Raw genomic sequence first — 19,505 nt, forward strand, 5'->3', positions numbered from 1 at the left:
CTACGTAAGACATACAGTTTATCAAAGGAGGTTTTTAGTTCGAATGGAAACAGCACATGTTGAAACATGGAATGTGAAGGAGAAACACCTGGGTTGATTGAAAAAATGTTTAATTAAAATTGCCCTCATAATTTCATAATTCATGCAGCACATTCATTTGCAGACTCATTTTTATTTTTCGTATTAGTGTCAGAACAGAAAAGCCAAAAGAAGAAAAACATGAAATTGAAAAACTGGCTTTGGTAAACACAATGAAATGGTTACAAATTGTTTTAAATAAATGCCATTTACTGGAATACCCAGGATTCGGTTGCTCAGTTTTCAGGCTGTTCAAAAATATAATGGTGGTAGAAGAACCATCACAAACTCGTCACTGCTCGTTCGATCTGAAAATTGGAAATCCATGGTCTCGTTCCCCCTTGATACGACGAGCGAGGGAGTCGCACTTCTTCTTGCCAGGAGCAGCAAGAAGGTTCTGATTTGGGATGAAGAAGTTGGGGAGAACACCATTTTCCAGATGGCCTACAAAGTTGTCCAGGAGCTGCAGAAAACAGCGGCTCAGCTCTGAGGCCCTCCATTCGCTGTCTTTGGTTCGAGAGCAGCAGGCGTGCAAGAGGGTGGTCTTGGCCTGGTAGGAGTAGAACTTGTCAAATGAAGAGTCCTGTTCCTTCAGCTGACTCAGGAGATGTTTCAGGAGCTTCAAACAGTCCTTCCTGTTTGTAAAGAGGAGAGTATGGCAACAATTACTTAACTTGGAGGATTTGAAATAAGATGACCACAGGGCATCTGCAGGTTCTGAAAAGTCAAAATATCATCCCATATAATGGGTGTCCTGGTCAAAATGATTTAATTACATTAGAAATTATTTTCATAACTTCTGCTGGAAAGTCTTGGGTAGAAATCCAGTTATAATAAAAAATTCTGGGTCATATTGTCCCCACTGGTTTTCCATCATCTGCTGATTGTGCAACAGCAGCATTGTGGTACTAAAAATGTCTTAGTGTTCACTTTGACCTTGTTAAACTCTGCAGGAATTCTGCACTTGAGTAATAAAAAAACCCAGTCAGTAAATCTAACCTGCAGCAGCGTTCGCCCTCTCTCTCACAGCACGTCTTCTCCGATCCGTGATTCTTCAGAATGGCCTTTTCAATGTGAGAGAATGAAATCCTCCAAGTGTCTGCATGTTGTAGAAGAAAAAAATATTTAATGGGCAGGGCAAATTGAACCTGCCACCCCCCCACCACATGCATGAATCGGCTCATGTGAAAGCCAACAAACCATAATTCATAATTAATTACATAATTCAAAGCGCTGCTGTTTTTCTCACAAAGAATCAAATGAGTTGTAATGCTAGAACATACAGTACAATACAGTCATAAAATATTTAACTCAAGATATTTCTAAGTGGTGGGTGGGTGTTTTCACAATACTGCAGAGTCAACACAAATCGGTCATACCTGTCTTACCAGTTATACCTCATTGGTAAGTGAGGCAGTTGCCAGTGAGTCATATGTATTTATCACAATGTGATTGTGGTTTGGAGATAGACTTACCTTTAGCTTGGACTCCATCAACTTCCACCATGCCACTGCCCTCATATTTGGGGACGAGATAATATGGCTTCCGCTTGTGTTCTTGCTTTACTTTAGTCCCCAGCCATCTTTCTATTTTAAAGCCGTCGGTGGTAAAAGATGGCCAGCTGGATTTAACTTTAATACAGAGAACAAGATCCAGTGAAATGGTGACTGAGTCGACTGTTGTGGTCAAGGTCACTGCAGGGCAGCCTTTCTTCTTCCTCGTCACTGTCCATTCTGAAAGAACAAACAGGAAAAACAATCTGAATGTTCATTATATACTGTATATAATCATTTTGTTAGGGAAAAATTCTGAGGTGATGCAGGAAGAAGAAGCACGGGAGTCCTAAACTGATTAAGTTTATTAGGGCTTGATTGATCAAGGAGAGCAGAGGAGCCATCGACACAACATGAGTGCATGATGCCACTTCAATTCTTAGAGGCCAGACCACAAGCTCAGATTCTTATACTAGAAAAGTGGACAGAGACTGCAAGGGGAGATGTGTTTACATCCTATTGGCTACTGGCCATACACATTAAGATAAAGATTTCCCTCCTAGTAGGATGGAGCCTGTTATAACCTAGGTCTGCAGCTGTGTTTGGACACCGCCAAATTGTGAGATTTAAGATGCAAAAGGAGGGGAAATGGCCTTGGTATGTTCCTGGGAGGGAAGTGCAGGGCGGATAACTGTCTCTAGCAGTATATCTCAGAAAGGGGCATCTAATTCTCAGCTTTCAACTATAAGAGGGTGTTACGGCCTTTGACCTTTGACGACTCAGGACTGCATGAGAGATTCAAATTCTTCTCCAACACATTTCATTGACCAGTAATATACAGTATATCTCCGTCAGACAGATGTCACAGTAAAATGTACATGGTGGCTACACGGTTTTACTGTTTGATGAAATCTTATAATTTATGAATGAACACACTACTGATAGCAACACTCAGACTTCAAAGTGTAGATGATGACGGTTTGTCTTCACAGTAACTGGTTCCCGAACTGCTTCTGACCAACTCTGCTCAATTTCTAAAACCTATAATATGCAGATTTTGATACTCACCTCTAAATGTCTTGACACATTTCTTCACTTCTTCCCTGAATTCATTGAGCATTGCACTGGAAGATAAAACGTCTTGGTCCTGAAATTTTTTCAGAGGGTTGTTGCCACGTTTCAACCCCACACTGTAAAATGCTCCATCTTCGTCAAAGGGGTTAATGTCCACTCGGTCAACAGGGATGGCCAGCATAACATCAAATTCATCAGGATTAGAAATCTGTATAAACAAAAACATCACATTGCAAATCATTCAATAACCTAATAACTAGAAGTACTGTATCATTTCCTCTAATTTGACTACTTTGCACAATGCATTGACCACTAACTCAGGACAGTTGGTTAAACAGTATTGGTTTATGGGAAACCAGAACAAAAGTGACTTACCTTCAAATTTTCATAGTAACTTCCAGTAGGTATCTGTTCTACTTCTTTAAACCAGTCAGTGTTTTGTGTGACATGGGCAATTACGTCTTTTGTTATTTGATTGACGACTTTTGCAGCATTTGATTGATCAATCTTCCTAATCTTCAAATTTTCCAGAGTTGTGCGGAGGAGAAAACCCATTTCAGTAGTGTGTTTATGTGTCTCTGGCTGCATCCTCATTGTGTCCTCAGGGATTTTTTCTGGTGATTCGGCTTTGCCAGCAGACTTTTTATCTTTTTTGGTCTTCGGAGAATCCTTTGTGGTGTCCTTTGGTGTTTTTGGTGTTGATTTCGTCGTCTCCTTATCGAGTTGCTCTGTTGATTTGGACTTGCCCGCATATTTTCTTGGTTTTGTGATGTCAGGAGAATCCTCCGTCTTATTCTTTGGTCTCTCCAGCTTCATCTTTGACATCTCTGCAGATTGTTCTGTTGTCTTGGCCCTGGCGACACAGGTCTCGGCTTTTGTGCCTTTCACAGGAGCCTTCACAATATTTGTAGGTGTCCTTTTCGTAGTCTCCTTTTTGATCTTTTCTTTTTGTGTGCTCTGTACACATGGCTTCTCATCAGTTTGGTTTGGTATTTTCTGCGCCCGTTGCTTTGGTTTCTGTTCCTTTGTGGCACCATTATGCTTGTCTTCTTTAAAGTCTTTCCTTGGATCTCTTGGCGATAATACTTGGTTAATTTCTTCAGGTGTGGTTTTGCTCTTGGCGCGCTTAGGCTCCAGATTTTCTGCCTTCCGTGGTCTCCCTCTGCCAGTCATGATGTTGTACCACGAGCAATGAAACCACTCTGTCAGAAGTACACTCAAACTTCTTCCGCATTGCATATGAAAACACGCCCCTTTAGTTCTTGGCAGACTGCCCCTGTGTGGGCCTTTGAGAGGAAATTACATTATATTCTGTCTTGTTGTTGTCATAGATTAATAAAAATTAGTTTATAAAAAAAAAAGTTGATATGGTCCTTTTGAAAAAAAGTTGAAATGTCACTTAACATTTGCTATTTTATTCCTGTACCAATAGCTACATCTTGTGGACAGATGTGTGTATCGTAAATATGCTGTGACACTCAGAGAAAATGAAGATCACAGACCAACTCCTTGGTTGAAACATGTTTAATGTTGCAAAGAGGCTCATGCCATCTTACAATAAGGTGCAGTAGCTTATGCCAATTTAAACTTCTTCAGTGCAAAGTTAGCAAAACGCCAATCAAAGTGCTTCAAGAATCAACAGGTGGTCTACTCTGAGCCCCTGCGGAAGGGCAAATATGGACCATTTGTTTTAAGTGCCATTTAAAGCTTAAACACAACAAATCACTAAGTTCAACTAATCTACTACTTAGAGGAACATAGTTTTAAATTCTTCCATAGGCTCCTACTGAGCACCATGTAATTACAAACAAACACTAAAAGCAAGACAACACACACCAAGTAAAGAGACCTGCACTCCAGGGAGCTACAGAAGTGATAAATTACAGTACCTCTACTTGTTCAATGTCTCAGTATCACAGAAAAGGTATTGCCATGAACCAAATCAACAGTGGACATTTTAAACTACCTGGTTGATATTACATTGTATGTAATGGTAATCTAACCAATGAAATACGGTCAGGAGTACCGTGTCAAGGACTAAACATCTAAACGTTGTTCTTTCCTTCGAATGCTTTTGCGATGCATTGTGATGATTAACCAGTCTTTGATTATTAAGTTGAAGCAGCCAATTGTAGGATGGAGTTGGATGACTGATGTCCTGCCCTGGGAGACCTTGGGGTCGGCAGTGTAGCACAACATTCATTTGTTCCTCTGGGCCTTCTGGGCAGACTTGGTAATTTTACCAGTGGTGGAGACCTTCTTCTCCACACCCTTGATTACGCCGACAGCCACGGTCTGACGCATGTCGCGCACGGCAAAACGACCTACAGGGTGAAAAAGAGTGAAAGAGAGAAAAAGAAGGTAATTTAAGGAGATGGTACCATCTGATTTACCAAGGCTTTTATCAGGGTACAGTTTCCTGAGAAACAGTTGAAATTCAACGAATCAATTCACTTGAACTTACCCAGTGGAGGGTACTCGGAGAAACTCTCGACACACATTGGCTTCCCAGGAACCATATCCACAATGGCAGCATCTCCAGACTTGAGGGCTTTGGGATTGTCCTCCAACTTCTTGCCAGAGCGGCGATCAATCTTTTCCTTGAGCTCCGCAAACTTGCAGGCGATGTGAGCAGTATGACAATCCAGCACAGGAGCATAACCAGCACTGATCTGGCCTGGGTGGTTAAGGATGATCACCTGTAAAGCAAAGGGACAACAAAGGTAAAATATAACATGATGCCATTGTTGCTGTGGGTGAGGTAAGATTGAGAGATTCCTTCCATTTTAGCTCCTAACAGTAAATGTTTCTCAAGGCTTAAGACTGAGCTGAGTATTTTTAATCACGCTGACGTTTCATCTCTGAAAATAGACCTCATGCAGTGTCTACCTGAGCAGTGAAGTTGGCAGCTTCCTGTGGTGGGTCATTCTTGCTATCACCAGCCACATTGCCACGGCGAATGTCCTTGACCGACACGTTCTTGACATTAAAGCCCACATTGTCCCCAGGGAGGGCTTCGGTCAGTGCCTCATGGTGCATCTCCACAGACTTCACCTCAGTAGTCACATTGACGGGGGCAAAGGTCACCACCATGCCGGGCTTCAGTATGCCTGTTTCCACACGGCCGACAGGCACTGTACCAATACCTGAGAAAGACGAAGAAGGTAAGCACAGGGGACGTAGATTAAGGACATTCGGGAAACATAAAGATAGGTCAGTCCTGTGCTTAAGTGAATGCTGCTGGATGCTAAGTGCCCTGAATAGGATGCATTTTCATACACCATATCTGAGAGTTTATTTCAGAATAACACAATCCTCTCTTCCCACAGTGTTTGGATATTATGTGTCTTTATCAGTGTATTACATGCCTCCTATCTTGTAGACATCCTGCAGAGGCAGACGCAGAGGTTTGTCTGTTGGACGAGTGGGAGGCTGGATGGCGTCTAGAGCCTCCAGGAGAGTGGTCCCTGATGCATTGCCTTCTTTCCTGCTGATCTTCCACCCCTTAAACCAATTCATCTAGAAAGATGAAAATAATGAGGCTTTTTAAACTTTTATCACAAAGTTTCATTGAAAAACTGTTGTTTTTTTTTAAACTTCCCATCACTCACTTAAGCAGGCAATTACTGTAGGGGGGTTTGTTTGTATACAGCTTTACTTGGTCTGCTAAGAGCACTAACCTGTGGTGGCTGATTTTAGGACTCTTAAACAATGTCAGTACAAAGGCAGAAGGATACTCAGACTTGTTTACTGAGTTGAGTTGGATCTACAGTCATAGCAACTGGTCGACCTGGGAGCCTTGGCTTTTCGCTCCAGGCACCATACAAATTAGTATTCAAATCCAAGGCTGCATAATTTTATTATTTCTAAAAGCAACTGCATTACTTTTTCAGTGTGGTCTACTTACATTGGGGCTGGGCTCAAGCATGTTGTCTCCATTCCAGCCAGAAATGGGCACAAAGGCGACGGTGTCTGGGTTGTAACCAATCTTCTTGATGTAGGTGCTCACTTCCTTCACAATTTCCTCGTAACGTTTCTGGCTGTAGTTCGGCTCAGTAGAGTCCATCTTGTTGATGCCCACAATGAGCTGCTTCACTCCCAGAGTGTAGGCCAGGAGGGCATGCTCACGGGTTTGTCCATTCTTGGAAATGCCTGCCTCGAATTCTCCCACACCTGCTGCCACAATCAGTACGGCACAGTCGGCCTGAGGATGCACATGAAACAAACGGGAAACATTAGTACTGCCTGTAAAAGATTGTTACCCATGGGACAAGTCACTATAGACAAACAGGTTGGATGAATGCATTTACGTAGAATGGCACATGCTGTATGCAAATACAATGACGGGGTGCTCTCATGTTACAGACCTGTGAGGTCCCAGTGATCATGTTCTTGATGAAGTCCCTGTGACCTGGCGCGTCGATGATGGTCACATAGTACTTGCTTGTTTCAAACTTCCACAGCGAGATGTCGATGGTAATACCACGCTCCCTCTCCGCCTTCAGCTTGTCCAGCACCCAGGCATACTTGAATGACCCCTTCCCCATCTGAGAAATAACAGAAAAGCGATCAAGAAATTAAGAATTTACCTTTTTGGTATGTTTCCTTAAACGGTTGTTTTTATGACAAATGGATGTCATTCTGCTTAGCCATTAATGATGTCATTTTATTTGTTAGGATGATGCTGAATTGTTTCTTTTTCTATGTTATTCGATTACACTATTTTTGTTGTTCCAGTATCGTATCAGCAATAGTCCAATCTTGAGGGGAATAAAAAACATCAGCAGATAAAAGGTGCCCCCCCTCCTCCTGTCCGCATCCTCTTACCTCAGCAGCCTCCTTTTCGAATTTCTCGATGGTTCTCTTGTCAATGCCCCCACATTTGTAGATAAGGTGGCCCGTGGTGGTGGACTTGCCAGAGTCCACATGGCCGATCACGACAATGTTGATGTGAAGTTTCTCCTTTCCCATGTTGGCTGGAGCTGGCTGAGTTCACGAGACAGACTGTCTGCTAAAAAGCCAGGGTTAAGTTACAGTTAGTACGAGTCACAGATGGTTTGCAAGGCAGGAAACAGAAACCTTTGAATAGGCATTGCAAGATTACACACTGGAGAATCAGCAATTGTCAAAGCTCTAGGTTTCAAAACAATGCCTCTACTGGCGCAGGATGAATTTGGGGACATTAAAATGCTACGAAAGGAGGGAGAATTTAATCCCTTTTTTTTTCTAGTCCACCTGACCTTAAAAGAGCTATGCTGTCTGCTCAGTACTGGATTTGTTGGGCTGAAGTTACTGACACTGACACTGAGAGCTCTTCACTGGTAATAGATGTTTTTGTGAGCGGTGTGTCTCTGAAGATTAGGGATGGTATCAGTGGCCACTGAACTGCGCCAAGCACAAAACTGTCTGCCCCCCCCCTACTCTTTATTCCTCCATCCATCCACTCCACCACCACTCTCTCCTGTCATCGCTGCCCCACTCTGCCCTGACACATCAAGACAACAGGGCTCTGATGTTTCACAGCACCGTCCGTCCTCTTTTCACAGCCACACACTTCACACAGCTTCACAACAAGCCAGAATCCTCCATTTTGTTAGGTCCCATCCGCTGACAGTGTAGCAGCCATTTCTCAGACACTGCAGTGCACTGCACACAGGTTCAGACAACAACACAGCACACACAGTTAACAACTCTGCAGGAGTGTCACATGATAACAACACACAACAACAAACTTCTCTTATAAATAACCCAGCAGAGTGTGGCTTCTTATATTTTGTCTGAATCCACTTGTTATCTGATAGAAAGCCCAGAAGCTTAATCCAACTGTAACATCCAACCCTCACATGATCTTGTGCAGGTGAACTCAGACAGGGACAAACAACCTTTAACATGCGCTCGTGAACTCATCCCTTGTGTGTGTGTGTAACGTCACCACGGCTGCCGCAGTGCGCTTCATGTGCAAAAGATGATAACACAGAGGACAGTGCCCGAAAAAAATTAGCACAGCTACTACGGTTAATCTAATGTCTGAAGGATTTAATGGAAATGCCAACCCTCCGCCATGTTTTATCATCTGCTCCGCTCACTAACGCCAGGATGCGCATTAACAAGCAGCCAGCCGTCTGCCCTCCTTTCTGCATCATAACAAATATTCCCAGTAGTGCACTGCCTGGAGACGGAGCCGCTCAGGAAAACAAAACAAACACAGTTCATTCTCCCCGTTTGCACCAACAATTGAATAAAACCACCTCAATGAATAATTTCATGTAAACGGTGTCGTACCTGAGAAGCTGTCCGGTGTCAGGTTGGCTGCGGGACCGGAGAGGCTGAGGAGAGACGCTGATCCGGTTATAGCGCACAGGACAGGCGGGGGTGTTGCGTAATTGCGCGCACCCGCTGCTGCACAGCATCACAACTAGGGACCAGGAGAAGTTGCCGTAAATGACTTTTCTTTTTCTTTTCACAGGACAGAGCCACTGGCGAAGCATCCGAAACGACGTGTTTACATTCAAAACTAGGACCACACATCCATGAACGTGCTCAATTATTTACCAACGCACATTTGCAAGAAATAAATATATTAGTGATATTTCTCGCAAGCGTTTGTTATTTATATTTATGCACCGGTGCGATCTTTGCTGTGCATTGCTTATTTAAGGTCGGTTACATAAAGAGTAGATAGGTGTTTTTGTTGAAGGACATTATATTTGCGTTTGCTGCAGTTTGAAAGAAAAATGGAGGGGAGCGTAGATACGAGGTTTGGTTTGATCCGAGTTTCCGAGGTTGTGTGAAGTGGAAGTGTGTGTGTGTGAAGTGGAAGTGTGTGTGTGTGTGTGTGTGTGGTCAGGCGGGGGCACAACTGGGGCGAGGAGCATCGATCACGCGCAGCAGGTGGAGCGCTCACCTTTCCAGACACTCCCTAGTTGGATTAAAATTAACACCGATGGCCTAAACTTCCCTCCAGCGCGTCTGTCTGCACGGCAGTCTGCCTCTTTATCACTTGATACAGGGCTGCAGATTTATCCGCACTTAATCACGCACTGGTTGTAAATTTTGATGTACATTAATGTGTGCTCTGTGGTTGAGGTTAATCACAATCAGGATGAAGAGTGATGCTTTTCTTTATGTTACTTGTACCATCAGCTGTTTGACATTTTTGTCAACTTTTAACTATTACAGTCAGACTTTAGTTGTTTGCCGACAAGAATATTTGAATGAGTAGGGTTTGAAGAGTGCAAACTATGAACTCTTACAGACATTGGGGTTATATAAGGTTAGTGTAAGATTTTACAGCCTATAGTAAAGAGGCTCCTGAACCTTTTCATCAGAAATTCAAAGAACTGTGGTAATGAAGTGTCCTGTTGCTGAAGTTGGTTGGAAGCTTGTGAATGAGACACCACACATCATCAGAGCTGATCATTGCTGTATATCATGACGTATTTACAATACAAGACAGTGATTTAAGAGAGATTTCTGGAATGTTTCCAGGGTCAAAGTTTACAATGATTTCACTCTTACTGCAGTGTACATATCATACAAAAGTCCCTTTTTAAACTCTGCATAAAGATATTAATGTAAAACAGAAATAAGAAAAAGCAGGAATCCTTCAACACAGTAAGTCAACAGTCCATAATTGTCTGATAATATTATTTAAAAAAAATGGAATAAGGCACCAGTTCATTTCATCTTTAGTGTGGATGATGGTGCTACTTTTTGACAAAATGTTGTGGCTTCGTTTTTGATTTGTCTCTCTCTGGTAAACACTCATATACACAAGTGACCTGAGAATACAAAGCTAAACCGGTTACATGGGTAAAAAAGCTACTATTGTAGTAAGATGTATCGCTTTCATGGCAATGACCTCATGATATTTAGTTGACATTAAAAAGCTGAGGACACATACCTCAGTCTGGTAACTCAGTAACATAACAAACATAAACATCCTTTTCAATCCTTGTGTGACACAAGAAGATACCTGAGAATTGGCACAAAGTGCAAATCCTGTGACTAAAGTACTGTAAGGCTGCGTGTCCTGTCCTCCAGGAACCTGTTTAAAAACCTCTCTTCCCGAGAGTTCAGCGTCTTCTTAGTGTTACAGACCAGAAATATCAGGACCTGTCTGTTAAAGGCTGCTATGGAAATTAAAGAGATGCCTGGTGGACCAAACCCAAACAGAACAACATTACATTGTGGTTCACACAAAATCCCTTAACCAAGTATAAGACAAGTAACTACTTAAAAAAATGGTCCATTTTAAATCACATGAAACACAAAGAGCTTTAAAATCATTGTAAAGAGGTAAGGCATTTTCCCATTTTGTCTGTGCTGTGCAGTCACAAACGTCTCTAAAGAAAGACAGTAACCAACATGTGTCCAGTTGTTTAGGATGACATAATCATTAAAAATCTGTTATCCCTTTCTAACACAAAAAAATCAACACATTATTGGCACTTTCTTGTGCCTTGCAAGGTGGCACATTGTGTCGTCCTCAACTTTACTCAATGTGGGACAACATCCTTCTGAAGAGTGTGTAGACTGTTACACTGGCAATACAACTCAATGTTTCAGTGTTCAAGGGTAAAAAGAACAAGAGGCTGAAGTGCTCCGGAGGCAGAAATAACAATTGAGCCAAGCAAGTACGCTACATGACAAACCTGAACACCAGGAAGTGCCACATTCTTTCACAGCTTGTTTGTAATGCAGGTTTGATAATTAATAAGCTATTATAACCTATAGCTATATGGCTGATTATGGGTATACATGTATATTGTTTCGATAATTGGCAAGAGTTAAACATTTGGATATGAAGCATCCGAAACCTCTTGGAGGTTCATACTGTTTCTTCTCAATTATTATTTTTGCCTCCAAAGCATTTCTGCTTAACTAAAAGTGCAATCAGCGTTTTCTCCACTGTGACTGCAGGAGCATCTGTCAACAGACTCCACATTCACAGTCAGGAATATCCTTGAAGGTATCATGGTTGTTACTCACTGTTGATTAGCTGTGCTCTAAGAGGAACACATCTCTCCCTGTCATTACCCAGTGAAGGAGCCCATGACTGAGATTTGTCCTTCAGACAAATCTGAATCATGAACTGCTCGAGTCGACTTCTTCTTTGCCTTCCACCTCAGTCTCCATGAGCGGAGGCTGTGCGAACGGCCCAGGGCTGCACCGTTCCTCTGCCGAACATCGTGTAGACCAGCGCTCCAAACAGGTTGATGCCGGCAGCGATGTAGAAGACGGTCTGCCACTCCTCTATAGTGTTCTGAAGGACAGTCAGCAAAGTTAATTAGTACTGATATTAATGGGGGGGAAATAATGTAGGTGAATATCTGTGCATTGAAACAAAACATCCATAGGTTATTGTTTACTGAGCTTGTAGCTGTAGCATTTTTACTATCTCTTACACTTACACTACTGTCTCACTACCAACTGTCTCTGCTCTTTGTATATCGTCAAGTCAAATCATCTTTATTTCTACAGCACATTTAAAAACAGATGTTGACCAAAGAAGATTCAAATTCAAACAAAACAAGACAGACAAAAAGAGAGAGAGAGATAAAAAAAAAAATGTATATACTGTATACCGTATTTATAAGACACTAAATGCATTATTCTGTTTCACCTTGTTACCATGGGCGATGGTCCTAATATTCACTGGGTTATTTGGTAAATAAACTTTGCAACAGTGTGAGGAAGGCTCAGGCCTAAAACCTACAACTTTATTTAAATGCAGTACATTACATCAACAATGAGTCCTGTATTTTAGATATTCTCTTGCTATAACTGTTACTTTTTATAGAGGACTATCGGTGCCTCCTGGTGGCCAAATTATCATTAGCATGCTAATCTTGAACCAGCTAAACCAATTAGACATTAAATGCAGCATCAAGCCAAAGTAAGAATCCCATCTGTATAGGCAACAACACTGCAGGTCAGGAAACCCAGAGTGATTGACCTCTGTTACTATGTGAGGAGCAGCATGCTGCAGTACATACTACAATTTACGCATACAGTTGGTATGACACTATGTTATGTGCTGTTCAGGGGTGTAATTATCATTTATATCAAATTTAGACCTCTGAAACACAAGCATCTCAGTCTATATTCCCTGTTAAACAAATTAAACCCACTGTGCCGACTGGTCTGAGTATGTTTCTTACATGTGTGGTGAGGGCTGTCGCTATCACTGGTCCCACCATGCCAGGAATCGTGGCAAAGGTGTTGGTGATTCCCAGCAGAATGCCAGCATATCTACGAAGATAAACAAAGTGATTGTTAAATGTGACAAATATTTATTTGTGTACACATGAAGGATGTATTTTTCTTTTATTTTTAAAGGTAAAATTGTTAGGTCACACAAGTTTCTTCTGAGGCTGCACACAGTGATCACTCCTGCATCTTCATCACAGAAGAGCATGAAAAGCATCAACTATTCCCTCCAAAATGATGCTTAAGTGTGAATAAAAGATTATTATTTTAGTGACAGGAAGGGGCCATTCTTACGAAGGAGCAATGTCGAGATGGTTGATGTTGAAGCCGGAGGCTGACACTCCGCCCAGAGCGGAGGAGAGGGTGAGGAAGGTGACGGCCAGGGTGTAGTTACAGCCTGTGTATCCTGCTGCCACGATAAACACGGCCGGCCCAATCATACCTACAGCACCACACACAATCAGGGTGAAAAAAAACCAAACAGTAGAGTTAGACATGGTGCACTGGATGCTCAAGAGCCTGTTGTCTGTTTCACACCAAAAACTCAGCTGACTCAGGTGAGATGGTGGCATCTCTTACCAACGAGGGAGAAGCACTTCCTGACAGTCACTGTGGGGCACTGGCAGGTTTCCCGCAGGTAATCTGCTACCTGACCGCTCAGCACAGCTAAAACTGCACAACCCAAGTAAGGCAGAGCCGACAGTAGACCGTTCTGTGGTGGACAGAAATAGACAACAGCTTGTTAAATGTCTGTGTTGTGAGGGCCTCCTGCCTTGGAGCCAGATTGTGACAATGTGTATTTGTAATTATATAGTTATTTCTACAGATGTCATTAGGCAGCATACATTAGTTTTGACTTTTTAATGATATTACTGCACCCAAGTGTTCCCAGTTTTTTCTACATTATTCTCGATACATTTTTCTGTTCATACTAAAAATATACACATTTTGAGCCTCACCTGCTGTATGCTGAAGCCCAGTATGTCACTCATGTAGGTGGGCAGCAGGGTGAGGAGGGTGTAGAAGGTCCAGTTGTAGGAGAAGTGAGCCACGACGATGGCCCACAGTGGTCTGGATGTCACGATGGCTCGCCAGGGGATGTAGTTTGCAGATGTGGACAGCTGGGCCACAGGGGAAGTAGGAGGAGGAAAAAATATATTAATACATCCAACCTTGAAAACGAACTGCTAAATGAATATACAAATAAAAACTGTATTACCAAATAGGAGGGTTAGCCCAGTTTTGTAATTCATTATAGGGTTAGCATTATGTTATATAAAAAAAAACATAAATATCAATACAGTACAAGTATTTTTTCATGATTTCTTCAGCTGCATTAATAGAAACATGTCCATTAGATCAAACTCTGTCTTGATTTGTAAGTCTCACACTAACTCTTTGTTGCAGTTAGTGTTGGTTTTATTTCTTGTCTTATCTTTTTCTCCCTCTGCTGGCCAAAAGATAAAAACACATTTCCTTCCTTCATTTTGTGTTCTTGTTTGTTTTCAGATTAAAAACACCATTTTCCACATTTATTCACATACAATTACATGTCTCACTATGTAGAAAATAAAACAATACACCAAAATACCATATAGGGTCCTAATCTCACCACCAGGGTTCAATCACCTGCTGAAATAATGAACCTTTCGTTATTGTTCGCCGCCAGCTCTGTCATCATAAATTGCAGAACCACGAGTGAGTGTTAAAACTTAACGGCTGAATAAAACAGATAAGACAATAAAACAATGCAATATGCTGAAATTATGTAACATTATTATCTGATAACTCTGCTGGAGCGGAAATGCCTGCAAGTTCTCTGCTGCTACTGTATTTCCCCTTCTCTACTGCTGCCTTACCCTACTTCTTTTTTTTTTTAATAGACATTCTGTATAGTCTGTGTTGCTGTTACTTACCTCGTTCTTCAGTGAGGAGGTGATGTAGAGTCTCTCCTGCTCTGATATCCGTGGGTGAGTGTTTGGACTGTCAAAGACCAGGAGGGCCCACAGGACAAACCAGACCAGGCCATTAACACCTGGACACACAGATGAGGACTGGTTGAGTGTAAATGCGCCATCACATGAAACCAGCACATGTGCAAAATACATTTTTTATATTGTCATTTCCTGGAACTGAACTAAAGTCTGTGCATCTTATTCCTCCGACTTTAATCTCATCCACAGAGAGCAATAGGTGTGTCTGACATCTGCTCAGTGGTTTAAGATGGAGTGAGATTAAAGCAGTTCAGGCAAACAAGTAAAAAAAAAAAAAAAAAAGCAGTGAAGGCACCATCTGTACATTTTCTCCCTAAACTTGCTAAATCATCGTTTCCACAGAAAGAAGAGGAACAAAGGAGCAGACACTGGCAACAGCTCATCTGATGCATAAAAATAGTGCTGTGGTGGAGTGTTTTCTTCTTCTATTTTTTGTTGTTTTTCATAAATACTGGGTTGTTTTGCTGTGATGTGAAGTTTTTATTACTTATTCTTTACAGCGCAATATGGCTTGAATGTTGTCTAACAAATGCAAATGTGTGTGTGTGTGTGGGTGGGGAGGGGGGTTGAAAACAACTGCTGTCAGGCTAATGTTCAGTGAAAGTCACTCAATATGAAATCTACACAGTGCTACACTATAAAAACCTGGATATACAACAAAATATTTAGAAGCCAATGACAGATAAAGCTTTGTGTTTGAGGGAGAACAGCTTGATGAAACACCTTCTGACTGAGTCTGACCCCCCACCCCCCCCTCCACTAGTGCCACCCAGGTGTTTTACCGAACACATAGAAGACGTAGGTCCAGTCGAGGTAGAAGCAGATTTCACCAGACAGAGGAAGAGAGATCACCGTCCCCAGCTGGGCTCCTGGGATTAAAGAGAGAGAACAAACATCTGCATCACACAGCTGTCTGAATGCATGTGTAAGTACTGAGTGATGGAGCACAAACAGCGACCAATCAACACCAGCAAATTATGGGATGGATGATGATGATAAAATAGACAGAAATTCAGGGAAATCAGTCGGTCACAGTGATACAGTATACTATACGTTTGGGAAGATCCAAACCACAGGATAATTAATAGATTAATTGTTGGTAATTGATATCCTGTGGATGGATTAACCAATTAAAATAAAATATTTAAATGTTTTGGCAGATAATCCAGAAGGTTAAAAGCTTGTACCCCCCATGTCTCTGTCTTACCTAGGTATGAAATGGTGAGCAGTCGGCTCCTCTCCAGCGGCGGCGCCCACGCTGCCCACATGGTGTACATGGCAGGAAACGTGACTCCCTGAAGACAAACAACAAGAAAAGTGGACTGAGCGCAAGGTGACACCAAAATATCACTTTATTGATGTGTGCGGCTTCATCTACACCCCCCAGTAATGGGAGCTCAGATATCTCAATATTACAAGCTCAGGGAAATGGAGCTACATTGTTGCACAATCTGAACTTCCCCTACCTCTCCTATCCCCTCCAGCACCCTGACTGCGATGAGATAGCTTGCACCCAGGTCAGCAGCCACGGGGGTGAGCAGCGTAAAAACTGTAGTTCCCAGGATCCCAAAGCCCATCAGCCACTTGGGTCCGAAGCGGCCGGCCAGGTAGCCCCCGGGGATCTGTGTTATGATGTAGCCATAGAAGAAGGAGCCCAGGATCCAGCCCTGAGTCTCGGAGTCCCAGTCGTACACATTGGCCTGCAGGATGTGACATTCACAACTATATGAGGTTGTGAAGCTGTCACATTTTATAAAGCCTCAAAGGGATAGTTCAACATTTTGGCAAATTGGCCCATTGCCATAATCCCTATAGTCATAGCAGTAGGTTAGGTTTGTTACTTTAATTTATCGGTGCGAGCTGCTCAGAGCTACGCTACAGAGGCTAATGGGATTTCTTGGTTTCCCTCATCAAACTCATCAAATACACAATCCAACAACTCCAAAACGCTCTGGTGGACAAGTTGTGACCTGCACATTCACCACGCTATGAGATAATAACGGGCCGTTACGAGACAGAGTTGTTTTCGAGGTAAATTCATGCAAAACCGTTGATATGCGTTCCTGTCGGGGGCAGTTTTTCAGGAAGCAGTCTCTGCATTTACCTCGAAAACAACTCCGTCTCGTAACGTTCTGTTATTATCTCATAGCGTGGTGAATGTGCAGGTCACAACTTGTCCACCAGAGCGTTTTGGAGTTGTTGGATTGTGTATTTGATGAGTTTGATGAAGGAAACCAAGAAATCCCAACAGCCTCCGTAGTGTAGCTCTGAGCAGCTCGCGGCTCTGCTCCGCCGTTCTAAAAATAGCTTGCACCGACAATTAAAGGTAACGAACCTACTGCTATGACTATAGGGATTATAGCAATGGGCCAATTTGCCAAAATGTTGAACTATCCCTTTAATGACTAAAGACTGGAGACATGTTTCTGGTTGTTAGGTTGCAAAACTGACTCATTTTTAATTTACCAGCATGCATGACTCAGTCACCATCAGCCTGATCAATCTCAATCTTATTCTTTCTACTTTCTTGCTCACCGTGTGGTTGTGTTTGGGCCGTGGTGGGTTGGTGTGAGCGGGACACACTGAGATGCTGTGGTTGAGGCTGGACCGGCGGGTGTTGTTCAGCATGTCTACCATCGCCACGCTGAGGTTCACTCTCAAAGAGTAGACCACGAAGAAGCCGTAACAGGAGAGCAACGCCAGGCCGTAACGGGTTGAGCAGCACACGGGGGCTAAGAGAAGTAACAGCAGTGAGATGACAGTGTGAGTGAGTCATCTTGTTACCGGCTGCAATTCACTATGTGGATGATTTATCAAGTCATATTATCTGAGGTGAGTGTGTCTTGCAATACAAGATAAACTTCAGCAGTGCACCAGGAGATCAGTCACTTCCTCTGTACAGTGACAGAAATGACATGTTCATTTTTTACTTCAAATGAAATTAACTGGGAGCGATGTCCATTTTGCCTCTGAACTCTCCTTTATTGACTCTTACAACTAATTTTTGCCCGTTCATTCACTTGCTGATTAACTGATTACTGCATTTGTCAAGTAACACAAAAAAATGTCAATAGTGACTTTGATAACCAATTAAAAAAACCGAAGAAGAAAATTGTTTATTTTGTTTTTAATGGAATTTATTGGGAAAAGAATTAGTGGATTAATTAAATATCATCATGACATGACTATAACAAGTTACTTTTTGTCATTTAGCAGGTGATGCACTTCTCCTGATCTTTGATCTTTGTCCAGGTTATCTTCATAGTTAAACCTTGATACCCAATAAATCTCTGTATTTTGCATGATCTGTATTACTCCATCTACTCCGCAGTCGTTAAACAGAGATTATAATGTATCAGTGTCTCTCTCAAACAGACGGCTCATTTACTTAGCAGGTGGAATTTGAAGATCATATCGCTAAGTCATGGTTGAACAAGGGGGAACCGCCCTGCTGGCTTTACACAACCATACACTGTTACACAAGGCTACACCTTTAAAATACTGTATGAGCATATATTTTTGCTCCATTTTCCTCAGACTGTCTCTGCATATGAACTCAGCCTTCAGGTAGGCCTGTCCTGTGAGGACTGTGAACTCGTGACTTGGCATGTGCTGTGCTGAAACGTCAGCATGTGTGCACAGAGGCACAGGATGGAGGTGGAGGGGTGTCAGGGCCAAGACAAGACAAACATTTTATGAACAGGTTAGGTAAGCTAAATACCACTGCACGGTATAATGGTTGTGAAGATGTCAGCTGATGCACTGGAGTTTGATAAAACAACATGAACACCTGCAAACCTTTTTGTAGTTAATGCTAAACAGTAGACGCCTGGGGTAAAAAGTAAAGTAGAGGTTGTAGAGGTTGAATAGGTTTCGGCTCTACATTTATTACGATTTTAATATGAATATAATACACGTTAAAGACAGTATCCAGCTATAAAATATGATACTTTATCTTACATTATAACGACCATTGACATATTGTAAAATGGACCAGGGACTTTCTCCAGAACCTTTACTTTTAATGCCTGATTTGCAATGCCAGTTCTCCAATATTTCCTTTTTGTACATTTCTGAATGAATGCATATTTAAAGTTTGTTCTTTTTCTGTTTTGACTGAAGTAAAATGTTTTTAAACTTCCTCCATCATCACTGCTGTTTCCCTTTTTGCAGTTTAAAATTATGTTGTATTAAATTGCATTATATCGTTATAGTTAGCGTCTACTTAGTGTGTAAACACGCGGCTGTTAAAATGTGAACCCAGACTTCTTTACCGACTCAAACGTCTGAAAACAACCGGACGTACCGTACCGACTCATGTTACCCGAGCTGAACCTCGCCGTTCGCGGCTACTCGCGGTGTTAGCTCCCGGGGGCTAGCTTAGCTTAGCTTAGCTTAGCTTATCTTCGCTCCCTTACTAACTCACCTCTCTGTACTTTGTTTTCATGTCCTCGGTGCAGCAGCGGTGTCTCCTGTCCGTCCCCCTCCGTGTCCGACTCGTACCGCTCCATGTTTAGTGACTAGCAGAGCGGCAGTGGTCTACTCCAGCTAGCATCACACACTGAAGACAACAGCGGTGACAACAACAACAACAGAAGTAGCAGCTCGAAGCTAAACCATAGAAACCGCCCCACTCGGCAACGTCCAGTCAGCT

General features: G+C 42.3%; 3 protein-coding genes across 3 annotated transcripts; all 3 read right to left on the minus strand.

The window, feature by feature from the left end:
- Positions 1-370: 370 nt before the first annotated feature.
- cgasa (cyclic GMP-AMP synthase a) lies at positions 371-3,818 on the minus strand (the record flags this gene model as incomplete). The annotated part of the gene is made up of 5 exons (XM_083987503.1): positions 371-713; positions 1,078-1,177; positions 1,554-1,811; positions 2,640-2,853; positions 3,021-3,818. The coding sequence occupies 5 exons, from the start codon at positions 3,816-3,818 to the stop codon at positions 371-373; spliced, it is 1,713 nt and encodes a 570-aa protein (XP_083843629.1).
- Positions 3,819-4,530: 712 nt separating this feature from the next.
- On the minus strand, positions 4,531-7,616 carry eef1a1a (eukaryotic translation elongation factor 1 alpha 1a; the record flags this gene model as incomplete). Its single annotated transcript, XM_083987583.1, has 7 exons — positions 4,531-4,969; positions 5,110-5,344; positions 5,535-5,791; positions 6,014-6,164; positions 6,553-6,849; positions 7,013-7,192; positions 7,473-7,616. The coding sequence occupies 7 exons, from the start codon at positions 7,614-7,616 to the stop codon at positions 4,845-4,847; spliced, it is 1,389 nt and encodes a 462-aa protein (XP_083843709.1). The 3' UTR covers positions 4,531-4,844.
- A 2,435-nt stretch (positions 7,617-10,051) lies between these two features.
- Positions 10,052-19,505, minus strand: slc17a5 (solute carrier family 17 member 5). The gene is made up of 11 exons (XM_083987526.1): positions 19,278-19,505; positions 17,387-17,583; positions 16,318-16,551; positions 16,059-16,146; positions 15,634-15,720; positions 14,774-14,892; positions 13,817-13,978; positions 13,437-13,569; positions 13,152-13,299; positions 12,809-12,899; positions 10,052-11,910 (listed from the first exon to the last, which is right to left on the minus strand). The coding sequence occupies exons 1-11, from the start codon at positions 19,360-19,362 to the stop codon at positions 11,773-11,775; spliced, it is 1,482 nt and encodes a 493-aa protein (XP_083843652.1). The 5' UTR covers positions 19,363-19,505; the 3' UTR covers positions 10,052-11,772.

This window comes from Trachurus trachurus (genome assembly GCF_905171665.1).
Source record: "Trachurus trachurus genome assembly, chromosome: 15".
NCBI lineage: Eukaryota > Metazoa > Chordata > Actinopteri > Carangiformes > Carangidae > Trachurus > Trachurus trachurus.